Consider the following 16,333-nt stretch of genomic DNA (forward strand, 5'->3'; position numbering starts at 1 on the left):
AGGCCCTTTTTTCCGTGTACTCAACAGTAGGCCTACACAATTTTCTTCATACGGTGTTTCATAATTTATGGAGCCTACATTACACCATTTTCTTCATAATGCATTTAATACAAGGCAAATTGAATTGTAATGAATAGAGCTGCCTATTCTACTTGGCAGAAAATCATATAGGTTCTACACCATACATTAAGAGCTAACCATTCTGTAACGTTGCATCCTCCTATCAACAGGCTCCAGGTAGAATCATCCTGGCAGGCGTTCTCCTTAAAAACACCCACACACAGGGAATAAGGCTTTCTTTTAAAACGTGTATTTACACTGTAGTCGACTAGAAAACGGTGGTGTCACCTAAAAACAATGCATCTTCCTGATTGATAATTGTCTATCTAATTGCCCCTCTATATGTAAATATAAAATGTAATATTCAGTAGGTCTATTGCCATTGTCTGTGAATAGAGGTTGCCATGGTAATCGAATGAGAAGGGCTGTGGAGACAAAGAGGGGATTTGCCGTCCAACAGGTGTTCCTGTCAGGGATGTGAGACGATCATACCACCACCCCATCTCTTCTCAGGAGGTGACATTAGACGACTGACTATAATTGGGACTGGGATGACCCTGTATTAAGCAGTAGCCTACATGATTCATGTTTTATTCCCACTAGAAAAGGTAGGTGATAAACCTCCTAAGGTTTTCTGATCAAGAACCCTCGCTGTGTCTGTGGAGTACAAAGCTTAGTGTTCAGCAGCTCTTCCATCTCCTGCCTGTGTTAATGAGTGTTAATGAGAGGAGGAGTCAGTGGGGGCTTGCTTTAAGGAACAGGTGACACACTCTGGTCTGGTGGAGTGACCGCATGATGTGACCTCAGGGTTACGAACAACCATTGTGTTAGGCACAACTGCACAATACCTAACTGCAAACAGATATAGATAGCATCTCGGAGCAGATGACCACCATGGTATGTAATAACATAGTCATATAGAGTAGACAATATGTTACAATAAGGTTATATAGGAAATATCTTACTCTTCAAAGTAAAATACAATATCTTAGAACACTCTTACACAACATTTTACTTCATGTACCAGTCTTCAGAACAGCCAGTCAGGAGACAGTATGTTTGAATCATATAATATGTTATTTTTGGTGACTATCTGATGATAAAATGTCTGGAGACAGAAATCGGATTTGCACACGCCTATTATCCACAGTTTTCTTCCTCTTTAAGAATACAAATCTTGCTGTTCAGAACATTACATGCAATACACTCCCTACTGAGGGTAACCATAGGCACTGCTGCCACATGGTTTGACTGACACACACACACAACGTGTGACTTTGCCTCCTCTGTGACAGCTGAGCCGACTGGTATAATCCTCAGGCTTTTCAGATTACTCCAGTTGGGGTCACACTCTACACTATCCTACAATGGGTCAGCCTTCTATGTTGTCTGTGTCAAAGCAGAGAGCTGACAGTCTGTCCACGAGCCCAGTATGTAATATGGACAGATATCTAAACCCAGTCCTCATATGCTTTCAACATGAGCATCTGTCTCGCTTTCTTTCTCTAATTATGTGTTTGTATGTGTGTGTATGTGTGTGTGTGTGTGTGTGTGTGTATCGCTCCTTGCCAAGCAGCTGAAATAGACGCCATGGGAGGGTGTTCTCTCTCCCAGGCGTCCGTTACAGCCATGGCCACATCTGCAGTAAGGCAGCCATCTGCACCCATTGTCTCAGAGGCACAACACAGGCTCACACGCATGACTGCCCCCCTAAAGGCAGCCCCTCTACCCTCTGTCCTCCTCCCTCCTTCTCTGCCAAGGAAAAAATGACTTCTTAATCAATCAAAGGCACAATAGTAATAGACCGTCCAACTAGAAATTCATTCAATTTCAAGGTAAGCTTTATTGTATAGCTCTGGGGCTTTCACATCAGATGATGAAATATGGTGACTTCATGGTATCCTTTATATCACGTGTCAAACTCATTCCATGGTGGGCCGAGTGTCTGTGGGTTTTCACTCTACCCTTGTACTTGATTGATGAATTAAGGTCAATAATAAGGATGGAACTCCCTTCATCTGGTTGTCTAGGCCTTAATTGAAAGGAAAAACCTACAGACACTCGGCCCTCCGTGGAATGAGTTTGACACCCTTGCTTTATACGGAGCAATAAAGATTATTGTATAGTTCATTTGAAGTGGTCACACAATGGATTAATTTATTTAGAGATGACTCTTTCAGAAGTCAAGTCTATTGAAGTAGGTTATTGTAAGTCAAACATACAAATACAAAATGTTAACATCGAAAATAATGCTTGTCTCCAGAAAATGGTATGTTTATGTATTCAAAGTAGCAACAGGGGGTGCTAAAGTGACTAAACCTTGTGGAAGGAATGTGGGATATTATATATTATAAAACGGGTGGGTGTAATCCTGCATGCTGATTGGTTAAAACCGCATTCTAGCCAGTGTCTATTCCACAAATGACCACCGGCTAAATCTGTAACATTAAAATGCCTATTTACTCTGTTCCATCTGATTGCGCAATCCACTGTCTCATCAGCCCAGCCAGGCACTTTATAAACATGATTTCCACTATATCCACCATTATTGCACATTTCTTTTAGACTAACATTTCGTTTTCAACAGCGGAGATTTGTATAAACCTTGCAGTGTCTGTCTCTCCGACATTTGCAACAAAATTTCAATATTCAAATTTGATCTCCAGCTGTCCCATAGTAATGAACGTGTCGTGAGTCAGGACGAGGCAGCCAGGCAGCGTTTCTCAGCCAGTGGAAATCATGAATCAGCTGGCCTAATTTTTATGGATATATACAAAGAAATGTCCATTGAAAAAAGGTAAAACGAAACAAAGTGAAGCTAGTTTGCAGTCTTTCCAGCTTCAGTTTGAAGTGATTGTGTTAGCTGTGTTGTTGTCTAACCACTCCGAACAGTGTCCTGACAAGTGAGCCCATTTTCTATGCCAGGCAAAATCGTGCATCATTAGCTTATTGTTATGGATGTACACAAATATATGTCACTAGAAAACAGCTTAAACAAATGCAAATGCAGCTATTTTGCTGTTATTTTGGCTGCAAGTTAGCCGTATTCGTGAATGTAAGTTAGCCATAGTTGGCTAGCTAGCAAGCAAGGGATAAGAACGTTGCCAGTCAGTATGGCAATGGGACATTTAGAACGAATGACTGGGTTGTGTCCATAGATACAGAACAAAAAGACTGAATGACTGTACTTCGTCTCGGGCCTAACAACACACCTGTGCCACTATATCCTCCAAAAACAGGCTTTTCGGGTATTATCACTTAAATACCAAGTGCTTCCACAGTGTACACTCATAAATGCATTCTATTTAACGTTGTCTATTGGGAAATCATTTAAACTCTGAACTATGACTTTGGAGGTGCATTCCCAATCATATCAAGGCCCTGCAGAGCATCCTACTTCAATACATTAAAGCGATTGAGGCCGGATGACAATGCACTTTATGTGAGGACTTGATGTGATAGGTAGAGGAAGACATTTTCAATAGGTTAAATACCTCTGTCCTTGTTAAGCAGGTCACACTATGGATTTTCTTCAAACTGATATGATCACATGCACCCCAGTCTCATTTGTTTTCACCCCATCACTAGTAAATGCTTTGATGCAGATGCTAGTCATAAGCAGAGTAACAATATACTGTACGAGTAGAGAAATTATTTAAACTAGTCTAAAACAAATTACATTCATGCATTACACATTATGTGAGCCAAAAGTTCAGTCCATTTTGGGGAGTTATAATCAGGATTAGCTATATTGTGAATACTGATGTGGTGCTGTGTAAAACTATACATATATATATATATACATGTTGCTTTCCTGCAATATGTTGAAGACAAGGCTTGCATACAGTTGACTATGGTGAATGCAATGTGCATGCGTTGGTGGGAGGGATTAACCGCCAACTAGGGCAAGTGGCTCAAGGACTGCACAATTCCATCTACTCCAGTTCATTGCAGTATCTTCCTCACTCTGCACATTGCACAGTTTGGACAAGGAGACCAAATTCAGACTGCTGGCAGTTCTCATAAAATAAAATGGTTAAATATATGAGACAGCAGATCGAGTTGAAATCAGACGAGATCCTTTTGGAGTCGGGTGCGTCCATGGACCAACAGGATTTTAGCGATATGTCTGGATATTCCGACATTCTATATTCCGAATGTTCCGCAATGGACCAAATCGACACTTTTATGAAAAACGTTCAGGTGTTGCTGGATGCAGCAAATTACATTGAGAACAATGAAAAGAACAACGGAAGTAAGTAATGTAGGCTATTCTGGTGATTTCAGAGGCAGACTCGCCAAGGCAGACAACAATGGACCGAGATGGTTAGGGCGACAAAAGACGCGTAAACATGAGAGGCAACTGTCTGACTCCCCTGCTTCCATTTGTCTGATTGTGAATGGGCCTAATATTTCAACCTATTCTGCCAATGCACATTTGTTGAGATAATGCCAGTAAGTTTTTCAAATGAATCACTTGGACTGAACATATTTTGATTGGTTTATGAATGAGATATAGCCTACAAAAAAAACAATCCATGATCAAAAGCAAACCCGTGACAGAATTATGCTCTCACCCGTTATGGCATTTTCTACGAATGGTAGCATAATTTAAATGGCTATTCAAGTGCGCATTTTTCAATTGGATGAAACTTGACTATGGCCCCATTAATTCATTTTCTTAGACATGAATATGTCTAAACTAAACATATCCTAATGGTATCCATGAAGGTTGCCCTGTGTGCGTTGGACTGTCTTCCTTTGAGCTATGTCTTCATAAAATGTAGGCTACTTATTAAAATATTTAGGCTACATAATAAGCTTGTCGATTTATCAAACTCTCACTCACCTTATTTTTAAACCTAGCCTAGCCTACTCAACACTGAGCATAGGTTTTCATTACATTTCTGGCAGTGGTTATGGACGCCTGCAGGCCGAAGAAAAGCAAATAATTCGTAGGCCTATGCTTATTTATCTCAGACCGTCCAACTGTGAAATGAGGCAAATAAACCCTTTTAAAAAATTGTTGAAAAGTCGGCATGTTGTGCAGAGGCTGAATGGAGAAGCTCTATAATGCCAGCCCTATTCTTTCTTTATTTCAATCAATTGCGCTTCCTCGTATCTTCACTGTTGCTCACATGGTTTCCACATGGAGCAAAATTGTCCGTTTTGATTGGACTAAACCCATGTTCCCGTCTAGAGTCCTTGCAGATACCCAATCAAACCCAGGTTAAACTTTGACGTCACATGTATTCTGTGGGATTTGTAGGTGTATACACAATTTAGGATTAGATCAAAAAATATATCACATTAAAACAATTCTGTTGTCATCAATCTCATATTGGACATTTTATTATACTTAGAAATAGGTAAAAACGTGTATAGCCTATGTTCGCCTATTTTACATATTATAGTTTTCTATATGCATTTTATTGTCTAATGTAGCCTAATATATCCTACTAAGTGAGATTTCAAAATTGGTAATGAATGAATAGGCCTATGTCTTGAAAAAGGTTTGTTGGTATTTTCCAATAAACCAATAAACCATACTGTTGAGAAAGTAAAAGACAGTGTTGGGTGAAGCTATAAGCATTTCCCCAAGTTTTACTAAACTTAAAAATACAACTTTTTTCTTTATATATATATTTTTTTACAATAATCAACAGTATGACTACATTACTGTTTGCCAACATTGTAAGATTATTGGAAGCTGCAGCATATAGACAGGAGGGAGTGGTAGGCTATATGAGATGTTTATTCATTCCCTGTTGTTTTGGGACTAGCTTATTGTCACAAATGTTACAGACCAAAACAAAAAAAGTATTTGTCTGACAGAAATTACAGATTTATAATGTAAGGCCTAATGTGTTAAAAATATACATTTCATCAACAGAATGTGAACATGGATATGCCTCAACATGCCCTGCAACTCAGAACAAGCATTATCAGAGACAACGGAAATTAAAGAATAAGAAAATTGACAATATTCACAACAGGTAAATTAATCTTGTCAAAATTATTTATAACTGTGATATTACAAATACCCATGTTATTACAGTTGCATGCTCACTCTTTGATTATTTGTGTATTTGTATTGTATTGACGAGACAGTTTACTGCACTGTTGGAGTAACATAAGCATTTCACTGCATCTGCTGTAACACCTGCAAATATTTGGACATGACCAATACATTTTGATTTGATAACATTTCGTTTTTACCCCTTCTTCATTATTGGACTTGGAAGAAACAAAGTACACCAAGACAGAAACTGTCAAACTAGTATTTTATAAAGATTATTGTTAACATATATCTTGTCCTTAGATTTCTGTCTATAACATAGAAATAGATAGAAGAATCTAGTGCCCAAAAGCCAGTTTTAGCATGGGCAGCGCCACTGTCACCATTTTGAAGTAGTAAACTGGGTGGGTTGTCCTATGGGTTAAGAAAGGATCACATGATTCCATCCGGGTCATCAGGAGGGATCAGCCAATGATTTATACTTGTGAGCAAACATTCCATAACTGCAGCTGGCAGTAAACCGCAAACCTTGGCCTTATACCTGTTCAAACAGCACACTCTAGGTGGTAGTATGCACCGTTTCAGTTTGTTTGCTAACTCATAGATGTAGTAGAAGAAAATGGACAACTTCAAAATGTAAATGGCCTCAATGGCACTGCCCATGCTCTCACAGATGCCATAATAACATATATACAATGATGCAATGTCTATCTAAGTCTATGGTCTATAATCTGTCCATTTTGTTTTACACCCAGATCAGCACACAATGAGCTGGAAAAAAATAGGTGAGTCAGAAGGGGTTGTGACTGTCATTCTGTGTTAGAGGCCATTGCGAGTATTTCCATTGACAGTAGTTATTGTTGATCAATTGAAGATCTCTGCAAGTACTGAATGTGCACTCATCTACCATTTTCTTCTCTACTCTGATTCCCCACCCGACTGTGATTTGGTCCATAACTGTGTAACATGGTGTAAAACACTTGAGTTACACAATAATTAATTAGTCAAAGAGATATAGGCCTAATTTATCTGATGGTGCATAACCTGTCTTGGTGCATATCAAACATCATATCCACATAATCATTCAACTGTGCAGACTGATACATGGTTTGATAGTACACAAGTAACACTTAATATGTTGTGAAATCTGTTGTGAATGTATTTTAATGTTTCAAAAAATATGTATAACTGCCTAATTTTGCTGAACCCTAGGAAGAGTGCAGCAGCGAATGGGGATCCATAATAAATACGTATACAGGGATGTTGTTATGCTGCAAATTTCGTAACATGTTATGTGGTGTGGCAAATCGTTATATCCGGGGACTTTATCTCCAACTGTCTTTTCAAAATGGAACTTCAAGCTGATAATCCAAAATACTGTGAAGGCTAGATTTATTTAGCATATCCTGATGTTATTCTAAATATATTGACCCAGAATTTGAAAATGTAATACTGGCTAATAAAGCGGCATATTTTACAGCTGGACTTATTTTATCAACACCTTCACAATTTCAAGTTTGTTTGTACATTAGCATGCTAGCATCCTGGTGGTAGAACAGAGATGTCTGTTTTGCAAGGCAAATCAGGGAGTGCAGTCCAGTACAGGTTGTTCTTGGAAGACAACCATACAATGTTTTCACAGTTGGAACTGGAACTGCTTGTTTCAGACAGTGTGCTTCCCTCCCCGTAAACGATGCTTTTCTGTGCAGTGATGAGAGCTAATATGTAGAGAGCTGCCAGTGTGGGAATCATCATTGAACACAGAAGAGGGAAGGCCCAGGCCTCTGGATGATAATAGCTTAATCTCAGATTGCACTACACAGGGGTTTTCTAGACACTAGAATGTTCAGTTCTTATGGAGCAAAGGCCATGACCTTAAAACAAGATTGTCTGTATGCCTGTCAGTTTGGCTGACCTCAGCAGCTCTGGGCCCAGACTATTAAATCTTTCTATCCAACAAAATGGAAAATAACATAAATGGTCTGCTTTTGTAGGTCAATCTATTACTATACTGAACAAAAATAGAAATGCAACATGTAAAGTGTTGGTACCATGTTTCATGAGCTGAAATAAATGATCCCAGAAATGTTCCATATGCACAAAAAACACATTTTTCTCAAATGTTGTGCACAGATTTGTTTACATCCCTGTTAGTGAGCATTTTCCCTTTGGCAAGATAATCCATCCACCTGATAGGTGTTGCATATTAAGAAGTTGGGGAGATTTAAAAGGCCACCCTAAAATGTGCAGTTTTGTCACACAACACAATGGCACAGACGTCTCAAGTTTTCAGGTAGCGTGCAATTGGCATGCTGACTGCAGGAATGTCTACCAGAGCTGTTGCCAGATAATTTAATGTTAATTTCTCTACCATAAGCCACCTCTAACGTCGTTTTAGAGAATTTGGCATTACGTCCAACCGGCTTCAGAACCGTAGACCATGTGTATGGCGTCGTGTGGGCGAGGGTTTTGCTGATGTCAACGTTGTGAACAGAGTGCCCCATGGTGGCTGTGGGGTTATGGTATGGGCAAGCATAAACTACAGACAATAAACACAATTGCATTTTACCAATGGCAATTTGAATGCACAAAAATACCGTGATGAAATCCTGAGGCCCATTGTGAGGCCCATTTTTTTTAAGGTAACTGTGACCAACAGATGCAAAATGTATGTGTTTTCCCAGTCATGTGAAATCCATAGAATAGGGCTTAGTGAATGTATTTAAATTAAATGATTTCCTCATGTGAACTGTAACTTAGTAAAATCGTTAAAATTGTTGCATGTTGTGTTTGTATTTTTGTTCAGTATAATAACCAGATCAATAACTAATTACGTCCAAAGATATTCATCAATCGATGTGGAGCGGGATCATGTCATTCAAATCCAGGAATTTCGTCTGGATGTAGAGATTCCTATTATTGGTTTCACTAAAGAGTAGTCTGTTGTTTCTTCGCCCTCTTAGACGAGCACATCTCCGCCTGTGTTTGGAGAGGTTGAAGACACTGATCCCACTGGGACCAGACTGCAGTCGGCACACTACCCTGGGGTTGCTCAACAAGGCCAAGGGGCACATTAAGGTACTGTAGTCAACAATGCCACCGTGGTGGTGTCATGGGGACCATGGTGTTATGGGATTTGGTGAATAGTGAATGGTTCAATGGAAGCCCCTTGCATATGGATAGAGAAGCTGTGTGCTCCCATGACCTGCCACAGCACTGCGGCACACAAACACAATGTGGTCTACTTCCTCAGCCTACAAATCACTTGCTATTCCTGGCTGCACACTTGTGGGCCTGGAAACTCAAGCAAATGCAACAGAAATGAGGATATACCTTTAATGGGTATAACTGATTTATCAAACATGATTGGTTAGAAAGCTTGAATTTTCCCATTTTATCCAGGTGTAGATATAGTCTGGGACCTATTTGTCACCCCCTTGTGAACTTTGAAAAAAATGTCCAATTGATCTGAGAAATGTTTGGTACATTGCTGTGTTTCAGAAAGAAAATAAAAAGTGAAAGAAAGTGTGACTTGTATGCTTAGCCTGAACCAACCCAGCCGTTGCCCTTGTTTTCCTGCAAGCAGCAAATCCAGCTCTACATTTGGCCATTGTACAAAAATGTCAGGAATTACTTTGCCACTACAGCTGTTTGGATCTGTTGGTATTTTTAGCCTGGTCTGATGTGGATAAATTCACATATAATTATTCAGGCTCAGAAGAACACACACAGTCTGTCCCTCAATCTTGAATGGGCAGAATTTGTAAAACAAAAATAAAAACATGATTCGATTTTAAATATGTTTGCAAATGGCAGCTGTTGAAGATTCTATAATTTGTACAGTAAAACTGAATATCTTTGTCATACTATGTGCAGATGTGATCACAAAATGTGATAAATAGCTGCTCCTTATCCTACACAATTTATTTATATGCAATTATTATTCATAAAATACCAGTGGTGTAAAGTACTTAAGTAAAAATACTTAAGTCGTTTTGGGGGTATCTGTACTTTACTATTTATATTTTGACAACTTTTACTTTTACTTCACTACATTCCCCCCCAAAATAATGTACTTTTTACTCCATACATTTTCCCTGACACCCAAAAGTACTCGTTACATTTTGACAGAAAAATGGTTCAATTCACGCACTTATCAAGAAAACATCCTTGGTCATCCCTACTGCCTCTGATCTGGTAGACTCACTAAACACAAATGCTTCATTTGTAAATGATGTCTGAGTGTTCAATTGTGCCCCTGGCTATCCATAAATTAAAAAAATATATATATATTGTGCCGTCTGGTTTGCTTAATATAAAGAATTTTAAATGATTTATACTTTTACTTTTAGCAATTCCATTTACTTTTGATATTTAAGTATATTTAAAACCAAATACTTTTAGACTTTCACTCAGTAGTATTTTACTGGGTTACTTACACTTTTACTTGAGTAATTTTCTATTAAGGTATCTTTACTTTTACTCAAGTATGACAATTGAATACTTTTTCCACCACCATAAAATACCAAAAAATTCTAAGGTTGATTAACTCTCCTCTGTTTGTGTGTAGAAACTAGAGGAGATGGACCGGAGGAGTCAGCACCAGCTGGAGAGCCTGGAGCGTGAGCAGAGGCACCTGCAGAGGCAGCTGGTCCACCTGCAGACCCCTGGAGGCGGAGACAGGGACAGAGTTCGTATGGACAGCGTAGGTTCCCCTTTGGCCTTAGAACACTCGGACCAAGGTGAGCCAACCATTCCACAGAGCTTAGTTACTCCCAGCATATTTCGGCTGACAGTGGCAATGTTACAGTGCCTTCAGAAAATATTCAGACCCCTTTACTTTTTCCACATTATGTTGTGTTACAACCTGAATTTAAAATTGATTACATTGAGATTTATTTGGTCATAGGCCTACACACAATACCCCATAATGTCAAAGTGGAATTATGTTTTTGCGATTTTTACAAATTCATAAAAATTCAAAGCTGAAATATTATGGCAAGCCTAAATAACTTCATTAGTAAAAATGTGCTTAACTCACATAATAACGTGCATGGACTCACTCTGTGTGCAATAATAGTGTTTAAAATGATTTTTGATTGACTACCTCATACCCATAGAATTATATGTAAGGTCCCTCAGTCGAGCAGTGAATTTCAAAGACAGATTCAACCACAAAGATCAGGGAGGTTTTCCAATGCCTCACAAAGAAGGGTGGTACATAGGTCAACATACAAAACAGACATTGAATATTAATTTGAGCATGGTGAAGTTATTAATTACACTTTGGATGGCGTGTCAATACACCCAATCACTACAAAGATACAAGTGTCGTTCCTAACTCAGTTACCGGAGAGGAAGGAAACGGCTCAGGGATTTCAACATGAGGTCAACGGTGACTTTAAAACAGTTACAGAGTTTAATGGCTGTGATAGGAGAAAACTGATGATGGATCAACAATATTGTAGTTACTCTACAATACTAACCTAACTGACGGAGGGAATAGAAGGAAGCCTGTACAGAATACAAATATTCCAAAACATGCATCCTGTTTGCAACGAGGCACTAAAGTAATAATGCAAAAAATGTGGCAAAGCAATTAACTTTTTGTCCTGAATACAAAGTGTTATGTTTGGGGCAAATCCAATACAACACAATACTGAGTACCACTCTCCATATTTTCAAGCATAGTGGTGGCTGCATCATGTTATGGGTGTCCTTGTAATCGTTAAGGACTAGGGAGTTTTTCAGGATACATTTGTTTTTACAGAATGGAGCTAAGCACAGGCACAATCCTAGAGGAAAACCTGGTTCAGTCTGCTTTCCACCAGCACCGGGATATTAATTCACTTTTCAGCAGGACAATTTATTTAATTTACATGTTTTTTTTTAACCTTTATTTAACTAGGCAAGTCAGTTAATAACAAATTATTATTTACAATGACGGCCTACCCCGGCCAAACCTGGATGATGCTGGGCCAATTGTGTGCCGCCCTATGCAACTCCCAATCACGGCCGGATGTGATACAGCCTGGATTTGAACCAGGGACTGTAGTGACACATCTTGCACTGAAATGCAGTGCCTTAGACCACTGCGCCACACACAAGTCCATCTACATTGGAGTTGCTTACCAAGAAGACAGTGACTGTTCCTGAGTGGCCGAGTTACAGTTTTGACTTAAATCTAAATGAAAATATATGGCAAGACCTGAAAATGGTTGTCTAGCAATGATCAACAACCAATTTGACAGAACTTGAAGAATTTTGAAAAGAATAATGGGTAAATTATGCCCAATCCAGGTGTGGAAAGCACATAGAGACATACCCAGAAGGTATGCATCTACAAAATATTGACTAAGGGGTGTGAATACTTATGGAAATTAGATATTTCTTTATTTCAAAATCAATTGAATCCATTTTGAATTCAGGCTGTATCACCAAAAAAATGGGGGAAAAGTCAAGGGAAGTGCATATTTTTTTAAGGCACTGTACACTTCCTCAAAATAGTCAGGATTAATCTAAGATAACTCAAGAAATCTGTCAGTAATATTGACGTTTTTGCCCGAGGTCTTAGTAGTGAAATTTCAAATCTAACTTAGATGTTTGGTGCAGTATTTCTCATGTAAAGAAATTGCATTACAATGATGTGTCTCATTATCAACAAACACTTCATTGAACAATCCCTATTGTTCAAATAAATTGTATTTATCACATGCGCCGACCTTACTGTGAAAGGCTTACTTACGAGCCATAACCAGTTTTTAAAAAGTTAATAAGAAAAATTTGCTGAATATACATAAGGAAAAATAGTAGCACAATAAAAATAACAATAACGAGGATATATACAAGGGGTACCGCTACCAACTCAATGTGCAGGGGTACGGGATAGTCGAGATAATGTAATATGTACATGTACAGTGCATTCGGAAAGTATTCAGACCCCTTGACTTTTTCCACATTTTGTTACATTACAGCCTTATTCTAAAATGGATTAAATCAATAAAAAATGCTCATCAATCTACACACAATACTCCATAATAACAAAGCGAAAACAGGTTTTAATATTCTTTTTGAGAATGCATTATAAATAAAAAACAGAAACACCTTATTTACATAAGTATTCAGACCCTTCGCTATGAGACTCGAAATTGAGCTCAGGTGCATCCTGTTTCCATTGATCATCCTTGAGGTGTTTCTACAACTTGATTGGAGTCCACCTGTGGTAAATTCAATTGATTGGACATGATTTGAAAAGACACACACCTGTCTATATAAGGTCGCACAGTTCACAGTACATGTCAGAGCAAAAACCAAGCCATGAGGTCGAAGGAATTGTCCGTAGAGCACCAAGACAGGATTGTGTTGAGGCACAGAAAAATACCAAAAAATATCTGCAACATTGAAGGTACCCAAGAACAGAGTGGCCTCCATCTTTCTTAAATGGAAGAAGTTTGGAACCACCAAGACTCTTCCTAGAGCTGGTCTCCCGGCCAAACTGAGTAAACCGGGGAGAAGGGCCTTTGTCAGGGAGGTGATCAAGTACCCGATGGTACCTCTGACAGAGCTCCAAAGTTCTTCTGTGGAGATGGGAGAACCTTCCAGAAGAACAACCATCTTTGCAGCACCCCACCAATCAGGCCTTTATGGTAGAGTGGCGGAAGCCACTCCTCAGTAAAATGCACGAGAAACAAGATTCTAAAATGCACGAGAAACAAGATTCTCTGGTCTGATGAAACCAAGATTGAACTCTTTGGCCTGAATGCCAAGCGTCACGTCTGGAGGAAACCTGGCACCATCCCTACGTTGAAGCATGGTGGTGGCAGCATCATGCTGTGGGGATGTTTTTCAGCAGCAGGGACTGGGATACTAGTCAGGATCGAGGGAAAGACAAATGGAGCAAAGTACAGAGAGATCCTTTGGTGAAGACCAAAATTAAGAAAAATGTCACAAAATGTCATCATAATATACGCAGAAACTGTTCCGAACTGTTTCGGATGGGAAGCATGCGGTGGCCTTTAGACTTAATTTATGTAGAGAAATATGTTTCATACATGTAGTTATTCATGAATCCACAAGAGGGCAGGCTAACCTACAAAATCAATGTAACCCTTTTTGAATTCAGTCTGTAACACAAAATGTGGAATAAGTCAAGGGGTATGAATAGTTACTGAAGGCACTGTATATTATACTAAGAAAATGTTTGGTTCAGTTCCATTTCAAACCAGTAAATATAATTTACATTTGTTACAGTCTATAATGTAGCATTTGGTGTCATCAAGCATTAGTTGTCAATCAATAAGATTATCTGATTACTAAGTGTGGGATGATCATAATAAAAAATGTATCTCACCCCAATTTCTGTAGAAGAGATCGAGGTGGACGTGGAAAGCACTGAGTTCTCCCATGGAGAGTTGGACAGTATCAGCACCAGTGGCTGCAGTGACTTGGATGACCACAGCAGTCGGCAGAGCTTGGCCAGCGACGAGGGCTACTCCACCTGCAGTCTTAAACAGACCTTTTCCTCCTAAGAACCAGCCTGAAGCTCCTCATCCACAGCTGCAGTCTAAACTGGCCTTCTACTAAGAACCAGCCTAAAACTCCACTCCACCTGCAGTCTATAACTGGTACTGTACAAAGAACCAGCCTGAAGTTCAATTCCTCTTGAAGTTTAAAACTGGACCACTCTTATTAATCAGCCTAAAAATCAACCACCTGCAGTCTAAACTAGCCTTCTCCTCCCAAGAACCAGTAGTTTAAAGCTAAACCCCACCTGCAGTTTTAAAGTGGACTAATCCTACTACAACAACTGTAAATCTTGCCACTGATGTGGGCGACTGCACTTACAGTCTAATGTTACCTGTATCCTCCTAAAACCAGCACAAAAACCACAAAACCAGCCAGAAGCTCACCAGTGCCACTTTCCCCCCCACTTTGGAAACCTCTAGCAGATGACCCTCTAATAAAAAAACTATTCTCATCAATCACCAAGCAGGTCAGTCGCGCTTATATATCTGCACTCCAAACCGGTTCTCTAATACGGTACCTACAGGTTGAATAAACCACAATTACACCTGAAATCTTTGACACAAGTCACCAATGTTATTCCTAATTTATTAGAATATAATTGAGAAATGTAGTATTTATTTTTCCAATATTTATTGTGTTGTACTGTATGTCTTGGTCACACTTGAATTATTATTTAGATGTGTTGACAAATGTAAAGTTAAGTCTGTTGTGGTTTTGAACTGAGCATTGTTTGACAAGTTATCCCAGACAAAAGCTAGTGCAATGGTACAGGACAGGCTAAAAGTATCACTCAGTGGCCTCTTTTGTGAGATGATTGACATCAATCCCCCTTGAGATTTCAAAAGTAATATTGTTTGTACACGGTAGGCAGCTATAAGCTATCCCGCACTTCCCAAGCACAATTCTGAAGCAATAACACTTATTGACAGTTATGTCAACTCTTAAGTTGGCTGTTTTTGGCACACAATTTTGTCCGTCCAACACCACTTGCTTGTTTTGTATGCAACTTCAATAGATGTATTAATTACAAATAGTAATCAATGGTAAGATAAAATGGCTGTAAAAGTTGGAACTAAAAAGTAATGGTGCATGTGTATTGAATGTAACTTTCAATTGTATTGTCATGTGCTTTGGATTGACCCATTTTGAGAGCTCATGTCTTTGTAGCATGAACAATAGCACATGGCAGAATGTAATTTGAGTTTTGAATCACATCGTCATTTAGTAACTTATTTTTTGTATTGTAGTTGAGAAGCATTCCAAAGTTAAAACCCTGAAGCTGTATATTTTGAGTATTTGTCTACAAAAACCACACTGCAAGACTATTCCACTAACCAAATTGGACATTTCATCTTATGACCATACCCATATTTTTGTGGTACAACTAAAAAGATTATCACCACCAACTGTGTCTTAACGTGGCTAAATTGACTCTTGCACAGGTTTCTTAGTTCCAGGAATTTATTCAATGTCAGTTTTGGGTAATTTGTCAAATGCATTTTGAAAAAGACTTGGACTAAGAAAGTGTCTCTGAACACTCTCCTGTGCTAAATCAGCCATCAAAGGTGACTTTTACAAAGAATATATTGCTGGTCCCCTGCTACTATTTTGTGTGGTTCATGGTAATGGTCCCTTGAAAACTTGATCAATAAACCTCTACCACCATATGTACCTATACAGTGTTCCGTTATTCCTTGTTATTGTGGTATCCAAAGCTATAAGATACAT

General features: G+C 38.9%; 1 protein-coding gene across 1 annotated transcript; it reads left to right on the plus strand.

The window, feature by feature from the left end:
* Window positions 1-3,956: 3,956 nt before the first annotated feature.
* On the plus strand, window positions 3,957-16,280 carry LOC129857491 (max-interacting protein 1-like). Its single transcript, XM_055925803.1, has 6 exons — window positions 3,957-4,315; window positions 5,954-6,056; window positions 6,835-6,864; window positions 9,043-9,157; window positions 10,650-10,821; window positions 14,444-16,280. The coding sequence occupies exons 1-6, from the start codon at window positions 4,093-4,095 to the stop codon at window positions 14,605-14,607; spliced, it is 807 nt and encodes a 268-aa protein (XP_055781778.1). The 5' UTR covers window positions 3,957-4,092; the 3' UTR covers window positions 14,608-16,280.
* The last annotated feature ends 53 nt before the right edge of the window (window positions 16,281-16,333 follow it).

Source organism: Salvelinus fontinalis, chromosome 1, assembly GCF_029448725.1.
Source record: "Salvelinus fontinalis isolate EN_2023a chromosome 1, ASM2944872v1, whole genome shotgun sequence".
Lineage (NCBI taxonomy): Eukaryota > Metazoa > Chordata > Actinopteri > Salmoniformes > Salmonidae > Salvelinus > Salvelinus fontinalis.